General features: G+C 33.0%; 2 protein-coding genes and 1 long non-coding RNA gene across 14 annotated transcripts; 1 reads left to right on the top strand and 2 right to left on the bottom strand.

Annotated features, from left to right (window-relative positions):
* Nucleotides 1–263: 263 nt before the first annotated feature.
* Nucleotides 264–4,632, bottom strand: LOC108328420 (uncharacterized). Of its 9 annotated transcripts, none has more exons than XR_008247445.1 (6): nucleotides 3,900–4,632; nucleotides 3,530–3,679; nucleotides 3,331–3,464; nucleotides 3,141–3,180; nucleotides 1,557–1,607; nucleotides 264–535 (listed from the first exon to the last, which is right to left on the bottom strand). It is a non-coding gene; the product is annotated as an uncharacterized LOC108328420 (long non-coding RNA). The 9 variants fall into 9 exon arrangements; XR_008247448.1 differs by having other exon boundaries at nucleotides 264–577; nucleotides 1,557–1,619; nucleotides 3,543–3,679; XR_008247446.1 differs by having other exon boundaries at nucleotides 1,557–1,619; nucleotides 3,543–3,679.
* Nucleotides 4,633–11,099: 6,467 nt separating this feature from the next.
* On the top strand, nucleotides 11,100–15,299 carry LOC108328039 (DNA cross-link repair protein SNM1). 4 transcript variants are annotated; one of them, XM_052872919.1, is made up of 10 exons: nucleotides 11,100–11,720; nucleotides 11,951–12,131; nucleotides 12,310–12,549; nucleotides 12,648–12,792; nucleotides 13,340–13,474; nucleotides 13,553–13,619; nucleotides 13,743–13,820; nucleotides 14,318–14,370; nucleotides 14,488–14,636; nucleotides 14,816–15,299. In XM_052872919.1, exons 1-9 carry the CDS (start codon nucleotides 11,171–11,173, stop codon nucleotides 14,584–14,586), a joined length of 1,548 nt encoding a protein of 515 aa, XP_052728879.1. In that variant the 5' UTR covers nucleotides 11,100–11,170; the 3' UTR covers nucleotides 14,587–14,636; nucleotides 14,816–15,299. The 4 variants fall into 4 exon arrangements, with proteins under 4 accessions (XP_052728879.1, XP_017417304.1, XP_052728880.1 ...); XM_017561815.2 differs by having other exon boundaries at nucleotides 14,488–14,665; nucleotides 14,759–15,299; XM_017561814.2 differs by having other exon boundaries at nucleotides 11,101–11,720; nucleotides 14,759–15,299.
* Nucleotides 15,300–24,588: 9,289 nt separating this feature from the next.
* Nucleotides 24,589–25,884, bottom strand: LOC108327748 (uncharacterized). Its single transcript, XM_017561442.2, has one exon. The coding sequence runs from the start codon at nucleotides 25,732–25,734 to the stop codon at nucleotides 24,829–24,831; it is 906 nt and encodes a 301-aa protein (XP_017416931.2). The 5' UTR covers nucleotides 25,735–25,884; the 3' UTR covers nucleotides 24,589–24,828.

Raw genomic sequence — 25,884 nt, 5'->3', positions numbered from 1 at the left:
ATCCATATATAAAATGATCGTAGTTACTATTATATACGGATTTTTCCGTATATAATTACATACGGAAAAATCCGTATATAATTATATACGAAAAAATTCATATATAAAATCTGTATATAATTATATACGGACAAATCCGTATGTAACATTGTTTATAGAAAAAATTGTTTTATTCAATACCTGCACATACATTAATTACAAACTTGTAATATACATACAACCAACCACCACAATAACTTTTATTTAACACCATATCAAACATTTCACACTAAAAATAGATATATATTACTTAAAAATCATTATCAAATAAATTTACAAAATGTCTAATATTCATTAATAGATTGTGCAGTTCCTAAGATCTCAAACAATATAAATTCTACAATTCATAAAATGTCAAACAACATAGACTGACAAGTCTATAATTTCCTAATAATCACTACGAATTTTGTTCATCTTGGATTGACATTGTCGTTGCACTCCATCACCGTGATAACAACATCACGTTGCTTTTTCCCTTCTCCTTATTAGATTGTGCCTAGAGTGGAGGAGGTGGATTAGGACCATTAGATGCCATATACTGACAAAATCAAATGCAATTGGATGGTCATACATAAAGTTGACAGACTCTATTAAATAATTAAGAAGATCAAAACCAAGAACATTAAGATGAATTTAATAAAATTCATAACATTATAGGTATTTTACATTACAGGTGACCCAATCTACTAGAATGTGATTTAAATGTTGTTGGAGACCCTTCTATACAGGGATATGTAAATAAATATAATTGCGATCTGCACAAAAAAAACAATTATAATAGTATATCAGAAAAGTAGGCATCAATCATATTAAAAAGTCGGGCGACTACGTAAATTCATTACTATTTTTATTGAAAAGCTGATGCGGGTTTATACTAGAATACTACTCTACTTTTTAATTAAGTTACATTCAACAAAACTTTATTAAATATGTTTATAATTTAAATGATTAAAATTTGATTCTTTATTTTTCCCTTTTTTATAAAATTAAAAAAATACTATTTTTTAATTTCTAACATTGTATGATGCTATTTAATAAATTATGCATTAAAATAAAAGTCAAATCATCATTTCAAGTAATACATAAAAGCATCGTGATATAAAATCAACATATAATACTTCGAAAACAAAAGAAAAGTTGTGAAAATAAAAGCAGTAATTTAATAAGTATTAATAATTAATAGAAATTTAATCCAACCATGCGTAACTTGGATAGAGATGCAGGAGCAATGAAAAATCTTATTCTCTAGTTTTTATTTCATTTCATTACAAGTATATTACAAGATATGAACTGAAATTAGTCATGAAAGAATATCAGATGCAAACATTAATGCAATCATAACTAATAAGTGGTTATAATAAAAAACTTAACAGGACCATTAAGCATTGATGCAAATAGAGCAACCCAATTATCAGATGATTCATGCACTTACAATATTCAAAAGCAACCAGAAAAAGCATAAATTAAATTTAAAGTAATATTCAAAAGCTTTATTCTTGAAATTTTTCACTACTTACAAGAGAATATGGTCTTAGAAATCCTCTGACAGCACCAATTGCTTGAAATACCTGATAGAGCAACTAGATCAATTAGGGTTAGTCCATGTGATGCAAACATTTGGTTCATTTAAACGACCCTTTTATCCTACGCAAGATATGAACGGGATGAAGCTATTAGAAATAACATTAAGGCTTAATTACCTACTTAGTCCCCATGTTCGGAGGTAATTTGCTGTTTAGTATCCGGTTTTAAAAATGTAGGCATTTGATACCTATGTTTTGAAATTTGTATCAATTGAATCCTACCCACTTAACGCCGTTATAATTGATAACGTTTTTCTGACTGTGTATGTGATTTGTGCAATCGTGGCAATGAGGTGGCTTAAGTGACTTGACGTGGCAGGCTTCCTCCAAGACTGAACCTCCAACCTATCGCACGGCCAATTCTCATCCAGTCTTCCTCATGAGCGTTCGTCTTCCTCACGAGCGTTCGTCTTCCTCACGAGCGTTCGTCTCCAACAACTCACGGCCTGCGCCTAACGTCTTCATCTTCTTCAATCACCTCCAACACCCGTGATTTCCCTTCCACCGTCTCACAGCCAACATCACAATCATCAACCAGCATCCAGTTCAACTTTACCCATTAACCAAACTTCCCTCCAGCAACAATCATTATCCCTCCGCCAACCACCCAGAATTCCAGAAAACCAAACCAGATACTGGGACTAAGCCATCAAGCTTCCTTTCATCTCTAATCACCACCAAAGGAGTTGAATCTTTGAACAGGAAACACGCGCACACAACAGAAACCCACCATTCCTAACTACCCAAACATAAAAACAGAAAATAGATAAAGGAGAAGGGGAGAGTCAATCGGCGGCGACTTCCAAGGCTGACGGCGTCGCGGTTGGGAACGGATCCGGTGGTATTTGGGGTTTGCCGACGACGCAAGAGGTGGTGGCACGGGTGGCTGGGTCGACGGTGAAAAGAGAAGGAGAGAGACCAGAAGCAACTTGCGGCGGTCTGCTTGGAGGAGGCGGCGGCCAGAACTGCTCCGACGGGCGTGAACGGCATCGCCGGCAGTGGTCCTGGTGGTGCTTAGCGTCGCCGGCGAAACTTCGGATGAGGTAGAGGATCCTCTCGCGGCGAAGGCCACCCCCACCTCAGTTCACCTCTTTAACCTCTGCTACTAGCTACCTATAAAAAAAACCCTAATTAGTTTATTTCCCCAATTTAAAAAATGTAACCCCATTTCAAATTCCCAATTCAGCCTGCCACGTCAAGTCACTTAAGCCACCTCATTGCCACGATTGCACAAATCACATACACAGTCAGAAAAACGTTATCAATTATAACAGCGTTAAGTGGGTAGGATTCAATTGATACAAATTTCAAAACATAGGTATCAAATGCCTACATTTTTAAACCCGGGTACTAAACAACAAATTACCTCCGAACATGGGGACTAAGTAGGTAATTAAGCCTAACATTAACAACAACCTTGAGTTTGAAGTAAGAAAAGTAATGCAAGAATTACAGCCATGGCCTAGAACTATTCAAAGAGATGATCTGTCAAAAATAACATGTAAGACAAGTCCATACCACATCATAGCAACCCAGTCTGATAACAGCTCTCCACAACCTGCAGCCAGTTGAAAAGTAAGGGATCCACTATCAGAATAATGTAATAACACATTCAAATATCAAGGAGGTTAGGCCAACTTAAACTAGCCTTTAGAATGCTTATGAGAAAGGGGTTACACCCTTGCGTCACAGGGGATATTATACATACTTAAGGTAATTTAGAGGCTCTCCGTAAAACTTAGGAGGCTTAAATTCCAAGGACCGCTATCTGTAGAAATTCCCAAGCTCTTTCATAAATGTTTCACGATCCAGAGGTGTGCCATACTCATCATACTCAGTCATCTGTGCATGAAAGCAAGATAAATAGAATGTACAAAAGAGAAATAACAAAAACTCTGCCATCTTACTGGAAGTAGGTACCCATAATCTCCACTAAGTTGTACATGATCAAGTTGTAGGAGTCTTAGTCTCTTCATTTTCTTGAAAGAACGAGCTTCCAAGCAATCTCTAATGCTGGAATGCAGTTTCAGGGACAATCCTTCGATAGCTCTTATCCCCTGTGATGAATATAAGAAAGATAAATAATTATTGATTATTGATGCTTAATGTTTAGTTTAACAAGTTAACAACACATGCATTACACTCAGAAAGAAAACACTTTCAAAAGAAGTTTCAAAATTATATAAATAATGTTCTTACAGTATTCTCTTTCACAACCTTAACTTATGCTTCATTCACTCTCAAACCAAAGAAAGTACGAAGGACCCATTTGTTTACCTGAAATCTTTGTCATCCCAACCAGTGATACCTGCAGTTGTGGTGAAAGCATAGCTCCAGCTGGACAACGCATCTTTCAGTTGTTCTCCTGAATAACATTTGTGTGCAATTTCTTCCAAACCCTGAGAATCCAGGAATACTCCAAAAACGGAGAGGATTCGACGCGAAGAACCCTAAAACCCTAGGTTGACGAAGGAAACCTAAAATGGATCGATTAATCGGTGCAAATGCAAGATTGATCGGTGTAAATGATGCTAATCGAAGAATCAATCGGTGGAAAGGCTTTTAATCGATAGAAAAAAGGATTTAATCGGTTGAAAATGAAGAAAATGGTGAAAAGAGGTTGGGGCCCTAACTAGAGATGTAGATCGACTAATGAATCGGTAGAACAAACGTTCGATGGTTGCAAAGGCTATGGAAAAGCTAAATATGAAAGAAGAAGAAGATTGTGTGAAGAAAAATGGTTTGTGAATGAGGAGCTCTCGAGTGGAAAGAGGAAACTCGAGGAAGACGAAATGTGAAAGATGAGAGCAAACCTGAAAGGAAGATAGTGTTCAAGACGAAGGAGAAAAGCCACACGCACGCACTGATGAAAACGAAGAAAAAGCTCGAAGGAGGGCCCAAGAAGTTCACGTCGAATTGAAGGAGAAGCATGAAGAGGAGTGAAGATGGGGAAGAAGCTTAGAGAAAAGTGAAGAAGGTTAAGGAAAGAGGGTTCGAGGAAAAAGGGTTTGAGGAAAGAGGCTGAAACTTTGATTTTTATTTTAAATAATGATTTTCCAAATCCGTATATAATATCGATAGATAAAATTTGTTTTTAGTTATATACGAATTACAAAAATTACATACAAATTTTATCTTTCGAAAATCTTTCGGACATCACGAGCTAAAATTATATACGGCTTTTATATACAGATATTTGGTAGATAAAAATCCGTATATAATATCCGTATATAATTTATTTTTCAAAATCCGTATATAAAATTTGTATGTAATATTTGAATTACATACGAATTACAATCCGTATATAAATATTTGTATGTAAATGTAATATTTCTTGTAGTGATAATGATCTCCCATAGTAGAGATGTACCATTCCTTGGAATGTGACAAGTGCTTGATATTAGTGAACTTCAATGCTTAATTATCACTTATCTTGTTTTGATTATGTATAAAATTTGTGATAACTACCCCAATTTTACTTATTTTTCATAAACACGTGAATTCAAGGAGTTAAATCTTAATTTTGGTGAAAATAAGAAGAATTACATTCATTTTGGAAGAATATGACTTGCCACGACTAAAATGCCACTTGAGGGCGTGAGCCATATAAGAAAACTCACCAAGGAAAGTTTCCTTAAGCCATCAACTAAGACTTGAGCCATGAGAGAGTGTTTCATTATTAAGCAACCTCAAGCAGCTCGAGCCCAGATCTTTATAGCTTAAACCACAAAGGAAACCCAACAAGGGAGGAGACCTTGGCATTGAAGCTGTGAGCCACCACATGAGTCGTGCTGTGAAAGTCTATAAATACAAACACCTTGGAGAAGTAGGAGAGAAGAGGTGGAAAGATCAAAACGAGAGAACTAGACTTCGATCTTAGCCTTCTTAGGGTGAGTTTAGAGAAAAACTCTAGTGAGTCTCTCTTCATGAGGAGCTAAATCTTCATGTGTTAGAGCATGATGTAACATATTCAAACTCTCTTGTATTTGGTGACACTTTCATTTATGCAGTTTTCATTTGATTTCAAGTGGTTAATTGATTTATGTTGATTTTGGGATGAACTAATCACTTATCCTGTTTAACTGGCTTGAGGCATAGAGGTATCTAGTCGTAAGTTGTGGTCCAATCAGTTTTTCTGTGTGTTTCTAGATGAAATAGGCCAGAGATTTACAAGTAGAATAAAATCTTATTCGTAACGCAGGCGAGTCGTATGCGGTATCTGGGTACCAGATTGAGCTTGGAGTACCATAAAGAGCACTCCCAAGACTTGATCACGTGAAGTTGTAGACTTGAAGGAAGATCTAATGCAAGAAGGCATGAATATGTGAAATTAGACTCTAACAAAGTTTTAATACTATAATCACTCCTTTAATAGCTTAAACTGATTTCTAGATTAATGTGACAACACTTTCACTCTTCACTCTCACACTTTTTACACAAAAATAGTCTCATATAAGATCAAATTGAACATAACACTGTTATTTTCACCAAATCCTTGTGGATACCACACTTGTTTACTAAATCAACCCAATATACTTTCTGGTAGATTCATGACCTTGTAATAGCCATGCGAATAAGTTTTTGGCACCATTGTCAAGGATTTGAATTAAGAAATATTTGTTTAATCAGATTTCTCATTGTATAAATTTGTATATTGTTGTAAAAAGAACTTACCCATTTTATTCTTTTGTTATTTTTCTGTTTTTTGGTTACTATTTTATTAACTTTCATCACTATTTCTACATAAATTTGGTGCTATAAAGTTGTTCACTACTGTTTTTAGTTGTTGTGTATGCAAAGAAGAAGAGAAAAACAGGTTTTGTTGTTTGATCCAAAGGTAGAACGTTTATAAGGTATAACAACAAGAGCAGAAAATAGAGAAAAATCCTGACGCCATCGCTTAAGTCGCAAACCGAAGTTGTGAATGCTAATACTAATATGAAAACAAATCTTGATTTGGAACTAGGCTATTCAAATCAAATAGTTGTTGAAAGAAATAAGAGAAGATTACTTACAGATTACAGTTAACAAAGACGGTCATGCCACTTCTCAAGCATAGTAAGACCATCAAAAAGAGTAGAGATGAAACTTGTTTTACTTTCTCTTATCACAGAAAATCAATTTACTGGATTAGATTAAGAAGACCCATTCAATCATTTAGCCACATTCTATGAACTATGTGGAACCTTAGGAACAAATTTTGATGATGAGGAAGTTTTTACCTTAGGTTATTTCCATTCTAACTTATAAGAAAGGCCAAAGTTTGGTAACAATCTCACCTAAACCAAAGCTTGACAAGTTGGGAAGATGTGGAAAGAATGCTTGTCTAGATTCTTTCCTCCATCTAAATATATCAATGTTAAGGCAACAATTACAACCTTTTCTCAAGGCATGGATGAACACTTTTGTGAAGCTTGGGAAAGATACAAAACCTTACTAAAGAAATGTCCCAACCATGGATTTGATGAAATAGATCAACTCAACATATTCTATAATGGATTAAGGCCACAAACCAGAATGTTGTTGGATGCACCAGTAGGAAGTACCATGAAGATTGAGAGTGTGGAGGAAGCTATAACTATCATAGAATCACTAGAAACTAGTGATCACCAAGCACAGTATGATGGAAATCAACCTTTCAAGAGAGGAATACTGGAGCTAGGAACGTAAGATGCCATATTGACACAGAACAAACTCATTTCTTAACAAATGGAAGAGTTAAAGAAACAAATGGCAAAACTACATCTCGGGCCGAAAACTCACGACTCAGAGCGACAACTAATGAAATGTGATTTGTGTGCAAGTGAATACTAGAAGTTATGCTCTTGAATTTTCACGAGAAGAAGAGTTACACTACATGAATGATAGTAGAAGGTTCAACCAACAAGCAATCTAAATAAACAAATTATCAGGGACAATAGCCTCAACATCAAGATATAGTCTTAAAGATTGAGGATGCATTGGTGCAATTCATCCAAGTTTCCACTTCAAACCAGAAGAAACTAAAACTTCACTTAGGAACTTGGAGATGCAGATTGTAAAGTACCTGAAAACACTAGAAGGGGGGGTTGAATAGTGTTAATGGAAATATCTTTCGCAACCTTTCTGATATAGTAATTTTGTACAGGTATAAGATTTTTCAAGTGAGTTGTTAAATGCTCGACCTTACGAATAGTTTCAAACAATAAATTCTTTTCAAGTGTTATTCATAATACACGCTACAATGTTTGTAAAGACTTCTTCTTTAATGAATAATTGTTTAATACATGAAGCTCTTAAAGCGAAAATGCTACTGTAGGTTTTATAAAAGAAGCGTTGAGATAGAATTAAATAGTAAATTTACAAAGATTTTTATATTGGTTCACTCCAACTAAGCTACATCCAGTCTCCTCTAACCTTAGAAGGTTCCACTATAATCTTCAACAAGATTACAACTGAGTATTCTAACCACTCTTGGTATCCCTATGCACTCTTTGTATCACTCTAATACACTGCCTAGTTGAGTTTCACTCACTCTTGGTTGTGCAATATTCTTCACCAGTTCTAGTATCCCTAGTCAACGAATAACTCCTATTATCCTAGACTAGTTGAGTTTCACCCACTCCTGGTTTTCACTAGACAATCCTGGTATCACTTTGATACGTTGCCTAGTTATCCTTAACTTGCCTGAGTTATACAACAAGTGTTTTAATTCTCTTTAGAATTGTAATTAATTGATTACTTATAAGTCATTAGACGATTACTCTCATAGAGAGGATATATGTTCAATACAATACAATATACAGACTCAATGATTTTTTCTCTCTTTTCTCTCTACTTACAAATCCTAAGATAATATTACAACGACGCTTGAGAGTGTTTCTTGACTTACTTTTTCTCTTCTCAAATATTCTCTTTGAGCTTGAGCTTCTCTATGTTTTTCTATAAACGTTTTTCCTTCTCTTCGTAGGATGATATTTTAATTGTAAGCTATCCTCTTGATTCTTACTTTGAATCATCTTCTATTTAAAGGGCTCTTCGAAAGATATTCGTTAGACTGAGTTCTTGTCTTGAATCTTCCTCTGTCTTGTTATGTGGAGCAGTCGTTGGTTAAAGTCAACTTGTTAAAGCATACTTGCTTTTCTAGTACATTGATAAAAGTAAGATGTATTATTTTTCTAGCACGACTTTTGATGGTGAGAACATTCCATGAATGTCTTCTTTGTCTCTAACGTCCACTTATTATATATTTCAAATGTAGTAAGTGGATGCGTGTAGTAGGTTATTTGCATATGGAATAAAGTAGATGTGAACGCAACAAATATGTCTTGATACTTCAACATCTTTAACCATTGAGAGTTTAACTGATTACCGTTTGGTAAAGTATATCTTACGAGTTTAGCATGACTCTCATAAACGCTTTGAATTAGGAGTCGTTTTGTGTTGCGTCTGGATGTTTTAACTTAGGTTGTTCTATGTTACATATACGCCTAAGTGTTTTCCTAAGGCTTTCCCATGTTGCTAGATGATTAGGGATTTTGAACCTAACACTTATGGTTTTGCTTATTTTTCATTTCGTTTAATGTTATTTGGTTAAACTTCATAACATGTGAGAACGTTTAGACATATAAGTCTTATAGATGATTTTTTCTTAATAGATTGGACAACTAGCACAACAGCTAGTAGAACAATAAGAGGCTAAGCTCACTACCAATACCAAGATCAATCCAAAGGAGTAATGCAAATCCATTAGCGCGAAGAAAGGAGTTGTAATAGGTAAGGGAATTATTAATGACTTGAGAGATGAAAAGAAAGGTAAGAAATCTAAACTAGAAAAGACGAGAGAAAGTGAGGACGAGCATAAGTTTAAGTGTGAAAAAGAAGAGTTGAAAGAGAAAAAGAGTGACCTTGAACGTGAAAAATTTAGAGAAGAAAAAGAGGTAGAGAGTGAGAAAAACATCTAAGAAAGAGAAAGAAAAATGTTATGCAGAAAAAAAAAAGAAAAGGAGAGAATACGAGAAGAGAAAGTGAGTGAAAAAGAAAGAGAGAAGATGAGAGAATACATAAAGAGGGAAAGTTAAGCAAAAGGAAATCATTCACGAATAATAACCCTTTTGTCACTCACTTACCATATCCACATTGAGCAACACAGAAAGATAAAGAAAGACAATTTAAAAGGTTCTTGGATACGATTAAGAAGTTGTAGATCAACATTCCATTTATAAAAGCTATAAAGCAGATGCCTACTTATGAAAAGTTCATGAAGGATTTGCTGACCAAGAAAAGAAGAGATTCTGGAGTTAGATGATGGATGTAATGTTATTATACGAAAACCTCTACAACAAAAAAACCTCTCACACTTATGTTTTCAACCCAACGACTTCAACACTATTTATGAAGTTTTAACACATGTGTTTGGACTACCCTATTAGGCAAAACTTGCAGAAGCCTAAGCTTGTAGGCGGGATGACCACATGGTCGATGGAGTTTTCCAAGTTTGGGCTCACCTATCAAAATCACGGGGCAATGAAAGCACATTAAGTGGTAGACTTCCTAACAAAACTCCTAACAATAAGAGAACACCATTCTTGGTGGTCGTTGAGCATGGATGAATCCTAAAAAAAAAGTGAAGTGGGGCTAGAAGATATACTAGAAGGACCCAGTGACCTAATTATAGAACAATCAATTTGGTTCACCTTCAACACATCAACAATCAACCAGAGTATGAATCGTTAATTACCAATCTATGCCCCGCACATGAACTTGAAGTAAAAAATTTACAGTGTGAAAGTGATTCCCAACTCATTACCAATCAAATAAAGGGAGATTACAAAGCTATGGAACCCTTTATCAATGAATTGTCATTCATTATCACGTAAAAAAGAAACAAATATATATTGAAAAAAAAGAAAAAGTAAGAATCCAAGAATAAAAAAATTGTAGAGTTTAACACAAATTATTATAGTACACTATTGTTTATGATTATTAATTTATTAAATTATATTCAGTCTTATTTTAGAGTCTCCCTATAATTTTCTATTTTTATTATTCTATATTTTTTGAAATTCTTTTAAGTTTTCTCAGAGTTTTCTATTTTCTTTGACTTAAGTAAAAGATTTACAATTTGTAACATTTTTCATATTAATTTATCACTCTTTACTTAAATTACTAAGTTCTTTGCCAAACACTAAAAGTAATTTAAGTGAAAAAAAAATAAGAATGTACTTTAAAAAAAAGTAACCTACAAGTATGGCAAGCAAGTGAAATTTAAATAAAATACATAAAGAAATGGTAATGATTTGTTATTTTTTTTCCTAAACTTTTGTAGAATTTATCAATATTAAACAATGCAGACATCTTTCTAAAAGTGTGACTTGACCGAATTGATTTTTAAATAAATAAATAAACAAACTTTTGAAAAAATAAATAAACAAATTAAATATCAAAAGAAAACTAAGCAAAATATTTAAAAACCGTAATTTATCGCAGTCTCCTTAATCTCCCGCGGTATCATTTTAAAAAACCAAATAGCATTTAATTTCGACCATTTACGCGCCGTAACGAAAGCGATGGCGCTATCCACCGACGCATCACCACCACCTTCCTTAGGAGAAGAACCGTTACCTCACGACGGCGACGGTTACGACCTTAACGATGATGATGGTGCTTCGTTCGGCGTCGTTTCACTGGACGACGAGAGTTTTCCGTCGCAACTCCCCGGATCGGAAACGCCGTCGGAAAAGAGCAGTTTCACCGCTGATTTCTATCGTTGCGGAACCGATTGGTCCTCGCTGATGTTGCAGGATGATAAAAATAATAGACACTCCGATTTCGAGGGCGATTCAGGCAAGAAGATGAAGCAGGCCAACCTGTTCCAGATTTGGGGTTTCAAAAGAAGCGACGTCGTTGGTTTAGTTGAATCTGGACCGAGTTTGAATGTTTATTCTGATAAAGGAGGTAGTTCTTCTGAAAGGAAGATTGTGAAACCTGGAAATTGGGGTTCGATTTCGCGCGACGGGGAAAAAGAGTCCGAGAACACGAAATCTCTCCGCAAGAGAAAGCGTTTCAGTGGTGAAAATAGGGTTACACGTTCCTGTCCCTTTTATAAGAAAATCCCAGGTGAAATTTTTATCATAACTCCACTAATTCAAGTCGAGTCAGGGAACTGACTTAATGGAACAAGTACATCCGAAACTGCAATTTGCTTTAGTCCAAGAGACTGATGAAACAAATTGATTGAAAAATTAGTTTGGCAATAGTTCCATCTTGGACGTTTGTCCTGAGATTTTGTTATGAAAATTAGAAAACATGAAATGTTCTAAATGAACATACTTTATTTGCAAATGCAGGGACAACATTCACTGTTGATGCTTTTCGGTATGGGTCTCTTGAAGGGTGTTCAGCGTATTTTCTTAGTCATTTCCATTGCGATCACTATGGTGGCCTTAGCAAGAAATGGTCTCATGGCCCTATCTATTGCTCTCCTCTCACGGGACGGCTTGTTCAAATGTGTCTATCGGTAAATCCTTTGTAAGAACTCAGAAACTCCCATGTCTCCTTTGCTCTGTTTGTAGATTGCTCAATTACATGAACTTACAAATAAGACTGCACTTGATGATGTTTTTCACATTGCATTTCTGTGAAGGGATTACCTTATGTGTGTGTGTGTGTGTGTTTTTTTTTTTTATATATATATTTATTTGTACAGGTATATCCACCCTTTGGAATTTAATACGGAACATGTGATTGATGGTGTCAAAGTGACTTTTTTAGAAGCTAATCATTGCCCTGGTGCGGCTTTGATTCACTTTAGCCTCCCAAATGACCAACGTTATTTGCACACTGGGGACTTTAGAGCGTGTAAACCAATGCAAGCTTACCGTCTTCTTGTAAATCAACGTGTAAATGTACTTTATTTGGATACTACATATTGCAATCCAAAGTACAGGTAAGTTCTGGTTTTTGTACAGGTCTTGTAATTTGGTTATGATATGTAATCATTGGTTTTACTAATCTCGACTGATTGTTAAAAAAATTCTGGTTCAGGTTCCCTTCCAAGGAAGATGTACTAAATTATGTTGTCAAAATTACAAAGAACCATCTCAAAATTCATCAGAGAACTTTAGTGGTCGTTGGGGCTTACAGTATTGGCAAAGAATGTGTATATCTTGCAATTTCTAAAGCTCTTGGGGTATGTGTGTTTTTCCGGGGCAGACTTCTATTTGGACTGGTTTTGTTTTTTTTTTTTCAATTGTCCTTATTGTTGACAAGAAGGGTTGTGCTACGAAAAACAAAAGCATATATTGATAACTAAGGGATTGTTTGTCTTTATGACGATCTAATCTAGATATAGCTGATGGTTTTGAAGTTTTCACTTTATTTCTTTAATCCTTCAGAGCGTCAATAAAATCATCAATAATATCGTATATTGGTACCTGAGCGATTGGTTTGTCTTCATGACGATCTAATCGATATTATTGATGATTTTGAAGTTTTCGCTTGTTTTTTTTTTTCATCCTTCTGCAATGTCAAAATTTGTGCGTAAAGGTGTTTCCAACCTTGCATTATTGGCAAACAACAATTATGGCACTTTGTGGTAGATTTATGAGGTTCCTCTTCATGGGTTTAGACTGTTTTCTGCCCTGAATTGATAAAAGTAGCTTTAAGTTGCCATGTTGTCTCCTCTTAGGTTGTTTGATCCAGTGACGCAATATCTATGCATTGTTGTTATGATTCAGGTAAAAATTTATGCCAATGCTTCAAGAAGACGGATTTTACAAGCTTTTGATTGGTCCGACCTTTCAGATAGACTCTGTACAATAGGAAAGAACACGCTTCTCCATGTCCTGCCCATGTCATCTTTGAGACCTGAGGTTTAGTTTTGCGCCGCCCTCTTAAAATTTTGTTTTGTATATCATAATTCACCATCATGTTTTTACTTGTTACTTTAGACCTTAAAAGATTACTTGAAGACATACAAGGATCAATTCACAGAAGTTTTGGCGTTCCGTCCAACAGGTATTTTACAAATACTTGTGATAACATTGACCTCCGAATCATCTTGGTATTTTAAGTTGTCAACAGAGAAGATATTTGTGCCGCTTAATTAAGTGTCCTATACTTCTTCCTTCAAAATTTTAGGTTGGACTTTCAATGAAAAGATAAGCAACGATCTGGAACTAATTAAACCTGTTACCAAAGGAAATATCACGATTTATGGTAAGATTAACTGCATTTCGGTTGCTATAAAATATGAAGTGTTATTAGTACTTATTTGTATTGAAAATGCACTGGACTGAAGTGTTGTGGACTGGGTATAGTGATATGATTTGAGATGCTGAAATGCTCAGTAGTAGTCATTGGATGTCAAACAGGCCTTTAAAATTTTGTTCATGTCTGTTACTTAAGAAATATAATTGACGTTGTCATTCTTATCAAAATTGCTATTAATTTTTTATTTTACTTGTATTATTAATTCATTCATTCCCTCATTTAATATTTTCCTCTTCTCTTCCTTTAACTCCGTGATAAATGTGTACTTAAAACTAGGTGAAGGAAGGTAAAGTTATATGCAACAAGATGATTAATTTTGTTTTGAATTTTAAGTTGATAAATAAGAAACAAATTATTAAAAACTAATTCTTAAAATGTATGGAAGTAGCAAGTTATTTATCCACCATTGCAGCACACTTCACAAGTCCCGTTTCTTCTTCCAGGAGTTCCCTACAGTGAGCATTCCAGCTATACAGAACTGCGAGATTTTGTTCAGGTCTGGAACTGAATATTGTGATTACTTTCACCGAGACATGTTAATTTATTTAATGATTTTGACAAAAATGCATTGTTTAGTTCTCCTTTTTGAGTGAATTTATCTTTATCTTCACAGTTTTTGAGACCTGACAAGATCATTCCAACTGTGAATGTTGGGAATGCTGCTAATCGAGAAAAGATGCAATCCTATTTCCGAGACTGGCTGAGGTGCTGAAGTCTCTTATTCACTGCTATTTCTAGATGGGATTTAAGTATTTATTTCAGGTATCTACATTTATTGCTGCTTGTAGAAGGTATATGTCAGTTTTTTTTTTTACAATTATAATAGATTGGATTACATACTTTCTCAAATTGTAGTTCAACATGTGTTTTTCTGCTTGTTTCAGTTTAAGCTCCGGTGTACTTCCCATTTATTGCTGCTACTAAATTTGGATGCAATGCAGGGCATTCATCAACTTTATGACAACCAAAGTAGGACCAGAATAAAATGAGATGCCATACATTCTGATATTTTCTGAAGAGTACTTTAGCAATGCCCAATTTGAACATTGTTGAACAAATACAAAAGAAGTAAATGCCGTATCTCTATGCGGTTGGATTGACTAGTATAACTTTCGCTAAAGCTGTGCATGTGATTGATCAAATCTGATTGTATTTTGTGAAATAATCTACATGTAGATATGATTAAAATATATTAGACATTGTTAAATATAATTTTGTGATTAATTTAATTGTAACATGCTTAATTATTTTTTTTGGATTTTTTATTTATAAATATATCAGCTTATGTCTTTGACATAGTAGGGATTTATCTTTTTTCTTTTTATTTTAACACCACCCAAGAATTAGGGCCAACCAGATGTTTTTGGAGTGTGGAGATGGAAATATTATTTTCTTATAATAGTTAGAAGAGTGTTGCTTCCTCTACACCACCAAATCACCAAATGCTCTCTGCACCACTCCATATTTAATTTATTCTTGTTATAAAACGAATGTCAACACTGTTTTGGGTCTTGACATTTATTTACATATTTTATATTTTAATTTATTATTTTTATTTAAGAAAAAAAGAAAATCTTAACGGATGTGACTACATCCGTTTAAGTAATTTTATAAAAAGTATTTAACTAATTTATTAAATAATAATACATAAATTAAATTAATAATAATTATTTTATTAAATAAAATAAAATTAATTTATATATAATTATGTAATAAATTTTAAAAAAATAAATAATATTTATATATTAATTTAAAATACAATAAATTAATAAACTAAAAATTTAAAAAAAAACCTCAATAAATATGGCACAGTAAATTTATAAAAAATGTTTAAATAGATATTTAAATAATAATACTTAAATTAAATTAATAATAATTATTTTATTAAATAAAATAAAATTAATTTATATATAATTAGATAATAAATTTTTAAAAAAATTAAATAATATTTATATATTAATTTAAAATACAATAAATTAATAAATTAAAAAAAAACTCAACAGTAACGGGTGGCACATCTGTTTAAGTAAACTTATAAAAAATATTTAAATAATTATTTAAATAATAATAAATAAATTAAATTAATAATAATTATTTTATTAAATAAAATAAAATTAATTTATATAATTACATAATAAATTTTAAAAAAATTAAATAATATTTATATATTAATTTAAAATACAGTAAATTAATAAACTAAAAACTAAAAAAAATCTTCAACGAATATTTTAAAATATATAAAGGATAGTTTTAAAATTTAAAAAAAATGTGATGGTTGAGATGGTGTAGGGAGTAACCTCTAATTAGAATACTATGCTATTAACCGTTTTCTTCTTATGAAAAAGTTGTTTTCTTGTAAAGCTATGCATTTATTAGAAGAAAAATTAAATTTCTTTTAAAAAATTAATATATGAAAGTTTAGATTGATGTGTTTATTACATAATGATCCATAAAGGAGTCAATTTAACTCATGGCTTATGATCACTTTTAATCTATTTTTGAAAAAAATTCTTTTTAGCAAGTTCTTTTAGTTGGGGTCAAAAGAAATTGCAACCCACAAAATCCTCTCCTAATAGATTTGATTTTATTACAAAATTTTAATTAATTTTTAAAAATATTATTATATATAAATTATATATTTTATTAAATAGTTTAATATATTATATATTTAAATATTTAAATATTATATTTATTATTATGTTAGTGAATAAAATATATAATATATAATTTAATATCAACTATAATTTATTTATTAATTTGCAATGATAATAATATATGTTATGAATTATATATCAGAATCAATTTATATCAGAATGAATTTTTGTGAAGATAGAATTTAAAACTTATTAAACACTTGTTTTTTTTTTTCTGTTATTCAATTTTTTTAAGATAAACATGTTGAAAGAAAAACGGATATAATAATGTTAATTTGATATTTTATAAAAAGATGAAACGAAAAGGAAAATAAACTAACATTATCTTTTGGTTGAATATATGTTATTACCGTATTAAGAATATTTGTTTTATTTTAATAAATGTTGTTATAGAATATAATGTTTTTTATCTTATATTGTCAATCACATTTATTTGATGAAAAATTAATTATAAAATAGATATTTATCTCTTATTTTTATAAGAGAAAGAAAGCTGTAAGAAACTATACGAGTTTCTATGTTTGAATTTATAATCTTATTTTAATATACATTTTGTAATCTTTACTTACTAACTCTATTTATTTTCAATATTCATTTTAATTAATGTTTAAACTAGCACTAACTAGTTATTTTTAATATTTGTTAAAGCGAATTAAATTATTTATTTTGATTAACGTTTTATATGGATGAATATTTATTTTAATTAACTTTTTATGTTGACGTTAATATATTTATTTTAGTTAATTAAATTGGCACCGAAACAAAATTAATTTTATATATTATAATTACCGTCAATATATAAAGTGCATTTCTTATATTAAACATAACAAGAACTTATGTAAAAAGATTTTACTCTGAAAAAAATGTGTGAATTTGTGTTCTCCGATTTTTTAATTAATGTTTCTGATTTCTTATATTTGGAGAAGGAAAGTGATATATTTTTATATTCATTTCAGAGACATTATAAAGGTAAAGTAATCATAAACGAGACAATTTGTATATTTTTGGAAAGAAAAAAAATAAAGAATGATAATATTAAATAAATGTAAAAAAGTTATATGTATCAAAGTATCATTTCTTGATTTGGAGTTGTATAAGGTGATTGTTGGTATATATTCTTTGACAAATTAAAAGTAATTAACAAATTAGGAGTTAATTGTCTTTTTTCTTATATTCAAAATGAATATTTTTTTAGAAAGAAGACTCATGGTCTGGATCCATAAGACTTTTGGATATACTTTGGCTCTGTGAATTTTTTTAATGTAGAAGTTTTGGTTTTGTGAATTTTTCTAACTCTAATCCATGTGGATTAGGGTCAAACCATACCATAGAGCCAAATTGACAGGTATAATGACACATGTCTTTCCAAACTAAACAAAAAATTCAATATCCTCTTTACTATAATCAACATTTATCAGACTTGTTATTCATTTTCTTAAAAAGAAAGAAATATCATTAGTTATTAATTACCTAATTTATTGTGTTTTTCATTTACAATAATCTTTATATAAATTAGTGAAAACATCTTTATATAACATATAAACCTAAGTGTGTAACATCATTATATATATATTTTTAATATTTTTAAATCATATTGTTTTAGAAAACAAGTTTTTAATCCAGGATTAAAAAAAAATTGATTGAAAAACTTTTAAAAATAGGCTCATCTAATGGTTAAAATACAATGGTTAATGGTATTGTCAATTATTTCATTTATAGAAAAGTAATCCTTTAACCAAAAGAATGACAATTAAATATTTTTTGAAAAATTAATTAACATTTAAATATATTTAAAGAAAAATATTCAACATTTAGAATGTGTATATCCTTACTCTTAAACAAGTGAAAGAAATTCAATTGAAATGCTTATAAAACATGAACATCTAACTTGTTTCTAGTTCACATTCAATTTCTCAATAACATTATGCAATTAGACCTACTTCATCATTTGTTTCTGGTGCAACATATATGATCATTGTAAAACCTTGTTTAATCTATAAACTATGTTTTTCTTTAAAAAAGCATAGCATTGAAGGCTTAGAAATTTGTCAGAAGGACTCCCACAAAAGCATATGAACCTTCAGGAGAGTCAACTAGTGAAAAAGACTCCATAGAAGAAAGAGAAAAAGATGAAGTTTTGATCATCTACAGGAAATTCTACTCTATGTGGAGAAGGAAGAAAGACAAATGTCCGGGATCAACCTCTAAGAATGATCAGCAGAAAGAAAGTCCTGTTGTATGTTATCAATGTAAGAAACCATAACACTTCTAAGTGTCTTAATCTTAAGAAAACAAAGAAAAAGCTCAGCTTCTCTAAACAAGGAAGGACGAAGGTGTTGATAAGTATCTAGATGATCTAGACTTCTCAAATTCTGATGAAGAAGAAGAGGAAGCCAACCTATATCTTATGGCGGATGATAACGAATGTTCGTCAAACGAATCTGATGATGAGGTAGATTTTACTAACTTATACTCTATCATTGAAGCCTAACATGTATTATTGTCAAATTCCTTCAAACTGTCAAAAGCTTTTCAACTCACGAGTAAACAAAATAGAAAAAAATTCAAAAGAAAATGAAGATTTGAAAAGTAAACTAACATCGTCGATGATGATGTTAAGAATTTGTAAAAAGAAATTAACAACCTCAAGGGGAGCTAAATATTTTAAAAAGAGAAAATGAAAAGCTCATTTTGAAAAATGAAAAGCTTAAAGAAAATATGGTCATTACTGGAGACACTAGCTCCTCAAACATGAAAATGATACTTTTCATAAAGTACTGAACAAAATGTTTGAAGGAAATGAACCTCTAGGGCTTCTACTCAGAGAGGATGTAGACATCCATCTAACAAACGTGGTTTAGGGTTTAATGAAAATATCGTAATGTTCAATGTAGTTCCTTATATCGTAATTTATGTTCAATTTGGTCATTTTGGCTGACGACGTTTAAATCGTTAACGACTAAATGTCAAGATGACCAATCAGTGAATGACATGAAATTATTGGCTGACGTGGCCACTTAAACACATAGTGATGTGAATTTTTTTATATTTGGAAGTGATTTTCTAATATTAGGGTTTTTATCGAATTGACGACCACCGTGACATCCATAGTCACCTCCATCTACGTCTTCCTTGCCACCACTCGCGCAACCAGATAAAAACCAATAATCAAATATAGAACATAATTCTCAATCCCAGAGACAACCCCAAAACGTAGCCATCAACCTCAATTGTGAATGTTAAATGATTAAGAACATAATATCTCCCAACCGAAAAACCCTAAATCCCTATTTCCAATTTCGCAAACAAGATCAATAAAACCCCAAAAAGAAAACCAAAATTCCCTATGTGATGCACTACCCAGTGGTTGTGAGAGCATTGATGCAAGAAGGCCGCCACACTGCGAACACCAGGTCAACTCTCCCCCCTCCACGATAACACCATCAAAAAGGTCTGTTGTAGCGCGCCGCTGTCACTCGCATGTTCGTGCCCTACTTCCACAAAACTCCTGCCTCCATGCGAACTTGAATCATAAGAAAGAAAAGCACAAGAAAACCCTCCCCAGGCGAGAACTTTGCACGGGAGAAAAATGTCACCCAAGACCTATTCATCCGCGAGAAAGGAAGGGAAAGAAGCTTGAAGCTTCTAGGTTTTGCTTATGCTAAATGGAGAAAAGAAGAGATTGGAGAAGAATCTCTCTTGTGTAACCCTAAGGCTGGGTTTCCAAATTGTAAAAGAACAAAGTCTTGACCCTTATTTGGGTTCTTTGATAAAATGCCCCCATTGAAAAATTAAAATCATAAACGCAATTTTATTTAGATTTAAAGAAATATGATGTTTTCACGGTGGTGAACTGTTATGCCTGAGGTTAAAGATAGAAGATGATGAAGTGGTCAGGATAAAGATGATGAGAGGCAGCCACGTCAGATAAAATAGGTTATGTCATTTAGGTGTTTTTTTTGTTTTGATGATAACATTTGTTTAGCTTTTAGTTTTAGTTATGAATTGATGATAGCATGGTTTAAATAAACTGTGAATTAATGAATTATGTGAATATATATGAATTGAAAATCTGGTTTCTGTATTTCAGATTTTTCCTTTAACTTTTTGTTTTGATGATAGCATTTGCTTTAGCTTTTAGATTTACTTTTGAATTGATGATAGAATGGTGTAAACTGTGAATTGATGAATTCTGTGAATATTTGAACTCGAAAACTGATTTTTGTATTTCAGGTTTGGTTAAATGAGCAAACACGACCCATATTTTTGAAAAAAAACCTAATTTAACGTTGACCTATACACTGCACAACGATACTATAGGTGTCTTGACATCGGCCTTGACACTAAATGACGTTACAGTCGTTCCAATGGGCAATCATACTAATGCACCGTTGGACAAGCTCCTCTATGGCTCAGCGAGTGTGACGTCGGCCGCTAGCGTTATTCGGCGTCATTCTTACGTCTCACACTAGTTTCAGTGGATGTCAAATCCCTCTTTACATCTAACAGCCCATTGTGGATATAGTCACATATTAATGTCCGTCTGAGGGAGAACTTCGACGTGAATATTATGTCCCGCCCCCCTTGCAGTAGATGCCAAATCTTCCTCTACATTCATCTGATCATTTTGCATTTAGTCACATTTTAGACGTCGAAGTCTTCTATTTTTCGACGTTTTCTATGACTTATTAACGTCGACATATGTAATTCGACGTTAATATAACATCTCCTAATATGACGTCGGCCTTGAGTACGCCGTTAAAAGCATAAAACCAACAACATTGTACGTTATTTTTGTACTAGTGACTATATCGTTAACTATTTAAACGTCGTCAGCCAAAATGACCAAATTAAACATAAATAACGATATAAAATACTACATTGAACATTCAAAAATATGAATCTCACATTGAACAAAAGTAAGGATCAACAATAATATTAAACCTTTAATTTATTATAAATTATAGACTTAATTAAGCTTTGGATCCTCAAAAAATTTTAATTGATTCTTTATTTAATTTTTGTAGTTTAAGTCTTTAAAATTTTAAAATTTTTTAATTGAGTCTAATATATAGTTAACAATTATCATCCAAAATGTCGTTATATAATGTTTTATTACAAGATCCAATTTAAATGTCATTATGTAAAATTTTATTACAAAATAACAGGAGTATAAAGATCTCACACAAATTTTTCGCTTTTAATAAAACTATTTTAAAGTTAATTAAAATTATAAATTATAAAATAATATAACAATATAAAATTTTAAAATTAGATAAAATTATTAAGTTGTAAAATTATAGAACTACAAATTTTCAAAATTAAAAGGTTAGAAAATTATAAAATTACAAAATTGTTAGGTTATAAAATTATAAAATTTGATAATTATAAAATTATAAGTTTATAAAGTTGTAAAGATATAAAATTATAAAATTATGAAGTTGTAAAATTATAAAATTGTAGAATTATAAAAGTATAAAATTGTAAATTATAAGATTATAAATTGTAAAACTATAAAACTACAAATTTTAAAAAATTAAAAAAATTATAAAATTATAATAGAAAAAAAAGTAAATTTAAATTTTATCATGTTTTTAGTTTAGTTTTAAACTTTGTAATTTTTATAATTTTGATTAACTTTAAAAATAGTTTTTATTAAATTCTTGTGAAAGACTCGTTATCCAGAATAACAGTAAATTGTTATATTATATACTTACAGAAAAATGTAACAAAAAAGACTCGATTGAAAAATTATGAAATTTTGAAGATGTAATATATCACAAAAAGTTAATAAAGAGTTTTCAAATTTATCAACTACTCAAAACTTAATTAAGTCTAAATTTGATTTTATTATGTTTATGAATTTAGACTATAAAATCTGACTTCTCTAAACATGGACACTAATATACACTAGCATGGACACTGGGCAGTTTGCCTATCTCAACGAGCCCAGGGCAACACTGTAGAAAAGGGAAGACTAATTTATAGTCAATCCGTCATAAATGTCATAAATGTCATAAATTTGTATACTTTGTGGAAGGAAGAAAAAAAATTTCTTCTTCCATAGACATATCTACTAGGGTAAACTAGAAGATGCACGTATAATCAATTCAAATGGACACATCCGCTTAGATGCATGAGTAATCAATCCAAATACTTTAGGGAGAAATAAATTTTCTTATCCTGATCATACAAAAATTTCTCAACCAAACTAATTATGCCATCTCTGATTTTGACTCCCGCACATTACGGCGTGAATTATGTAGTGTATATAATCAAAGTCTTTAGAACCATAGTTGCTTTCCATAAATTCTAATTCAAAGAAAGCATAAAAGTATGGAGATTTGTTACATAACAAGGCTTGGATTTGTTACAAAACAGAAAATGACTATCATCACTAAATCACATTTTCTATCTGACTATTATGAGATTTATTAATTTTTTTTCTTGATACCATACCCTGTTTAATAGAGTGTCAGAACAGATTGATTTAGAGTCAAACATTGCAGGTAAACTGATATATTTTGAGAGAAATTCTAGATGAAGTAACTTTTCTTCTACCATAGACATGTCTTTCCTTAGACGGAAAACTAATAAAGCAAATATTTTAATGGAGGATTTGCGGAGGGAAAAATAACTTCTATTCCTCCTCATTATTTCTCATAACTTATTAAACTGAAATAGCTGTTTGAATTCAAACTTTTTCTAACCAAGGGAATACTTTTCCGCCGTCACCAAAAGCAGGTTTGTTGAAGCAATCAGAAATATTTTACTTCACGAGTCCCTACATATTCGCACTAAAGCTCCCTGTCTAATTATATTTCTTTGCTCTGCGATCATGACTCGAAAGCTGACATCAATTATCAATATATGTAATATAATCAAAGTCAGCACATCCAGAACAACGTTCTGTACTCCATTATCAGTTTCAGCCCCATAAAAATACGGAAGAAAAGTTACTAACCATATTTTGGCATGCCATTTTTACCATTGTAAAAGTTGACACTTTTACAACTATGAATGCGTGAAGAATTGTATCCTGCCACATCAGCTCAATAAAAATGCACACGAGAGAGAATGACTGCTTGCACTACAGATAAAATCGGCCGTGTAAAAGAAAAAAAGAAATATTGTCTTCGGACTCTCCATGTATGCAGTATTTGAATGCCCCCACATACATCCCTTGAAAATACATTTCATGTACTATAAGAGCGATATTAATCACAAGAGGGATATTAATCAAATAATCTCGGTAGAAACAAAGACATATTTAGTCATGTGCATTTCAAAGGTTGTTTGCTTATGTCGGAAATACTGAAAATAAATGGCCAATCTACCTCGTGCAGTACTAAAGTGGAACCCCAAGTACAAATATCTTCGATTTCATCCATAGTGACCAAACTGTTTGGTGCCAAACTATTTTTCTATCAAGTAAATCATGCATAACCCAGTAATTCATACTATTTTCTTTGAAACCCTGTCCCCTAGCTATAATAGTTTATACTACATAAAATCTGTTAAGTATTATTATCCTCATGCCATCACCTTAATCCTATATGCTGAGAGAAGAAAATAACTTAAGCAGATTAGAAGATATGCCTCTAAAACAGAATCAGACCAAAGAGAAATAAAGGACATGAAAAAGAACCTTAGCATCAATCACTCACTCACCCCTCTTAATGGACAGTTAAAGATCAAGGAGTGGCCACCTAAATATTACTCCAAGGCAATTCAGAGGCCAGTTTAACGAAATGTAAACACTTCAACATCATTCATAAAAAAAATACTAAGAACTCCCATGTAATGAAAACATAAACTTTACAGTTCATGCAATGAATCATCATTTCATTATTCACCACATAATTTATTCAATCCATCCTACATTCATTATGACTCATTTTCGTATGGAGTTCATGTTAGTGATCGTCACACGCTCATTTACCCTCCAAATTAGATAATCAAAAGTCTAAAAAGAGGCAATCCACAATTGAGAGTACCTGCTACACTCCTTGTAATCATAAGGAATATGAAAAGAATTAATCTGCATATGCATGATGCCGTTGCAATCGCAATTTAGAGCCATGGTTCATATCATAAGTATGAAGGGGTGTTTAGGAATATGCAAAGCAGTAACAGGTAATGAAACAAAATTGAACTACATAAACAATTCGCCTCACTCACTAAACAGGAATACTATGGTGTATTCACAAAGTTCAAACCTACATTATGATCAGAGGAAGACAGATAAGATTTTAAAATAAAAAAGAACAAAAAAGAGGTAATATAATGAGCGAAAAGTTTCAAGCCTGGGTGCCGGTCAAGGCCTTCATCTGAATATGGCTGTGGTTGGCGTCCAAAGATGAAGTCGCCGTGGGCAGCGCTTCATAGGATCCGAGCCTTCTCAGACCAACGCTCCTGGCGACGAGCGCGTAGGTTATGAGCAAGAGGAGAACGACGAAGATAGCGTGGATCAGGAACGCCAGATCGAGAATCGCAACGGCGCGAAACTTAGACTCGTCGAGATCGCACTGCGTGGATCCCTCGACGCCGCTCTTGACGTCGAGAAGGCGGTGGCAGCCGTCGGGGATGAAGGCGTCGGCATAGAGGGAGAGGCCGGTCTGCAGAGACCAGAGGCCGCGAAGGCAGAAGGTGGCGGCGAGAGCGGCGTCGGCGGGAAAGAGACGGGGGAGGGCGGCAAGGAGGAGGCAGAGGAGTGCGGAGATGGAGGAGAGGCTGCCGGAGACGGAGAGGCACTTGGCCTCGATGGCGGAGGTCTGAAGTGCTGCGCGAGCGGAGGCGAGGGCGGAGTGGAGGAGAAAGAGGCCGGAGGCAAGGGCGAAGGCGAGTTCGGCGGGGAGGGGGAGGATGGAAGGGGAGGAGTCGGCGAGGAGAAGGGCGAGGGCGAGGAGGAGGAAGAGGAAGAGCGTGGCGGCGGACTGGAGGGAGAGGAGGAGGTGGACGGGAGTGGCGCCGCGGAGCAAGGGGTCGGCGTCGACGGAGATGAGGAGGTCGTGGGCGATGGCGACGAGGAGGGCGAAAATGAGGAAGTAGAGCTGGAGGCGGCGAGGGTAGGGGAAGGGGTGGAAGGGTTTGGCGACGTAGGTGTGCGGCGATTTGAGGTAGTTGCGCGTGGTACTGATGAGGTGGTACATCCCAAGCGTGAGAAATGCAGCGGAGGAAATCACCTGATACACTAGACTCCCCATTTTTGGTACTATAATCTCTCACGCGCTCTCTCTTTCGCACACTCTCATACACTACCTTTTCCTTGGTTTCTTTCCTTGTGTTCTTTGGTTAGTAGCAGATACAGATGCGAACCCCACTGGGGATCTGCATCTTCATCCTTCCTCTTTCTT

Source organism: Vigna angularis, chromosome 2, assembly GCF_016808095.1.
Source record: "Vigna angularis cultivar LongXiaoDou No.4 chromosome 2, ASM1680809v1, whole genome shotgun sequence".
Taxonomy (NCBI): domain Eukaryota; kingdom Viridiplantae; phylum Streptophyta; class Magnoliopsida; order Fabales; family Fabaceae; genus Vigna; species Vigna angularis.
This window is presented reverse-complemented; position numbering and strand designations above follow the sequence as displayed.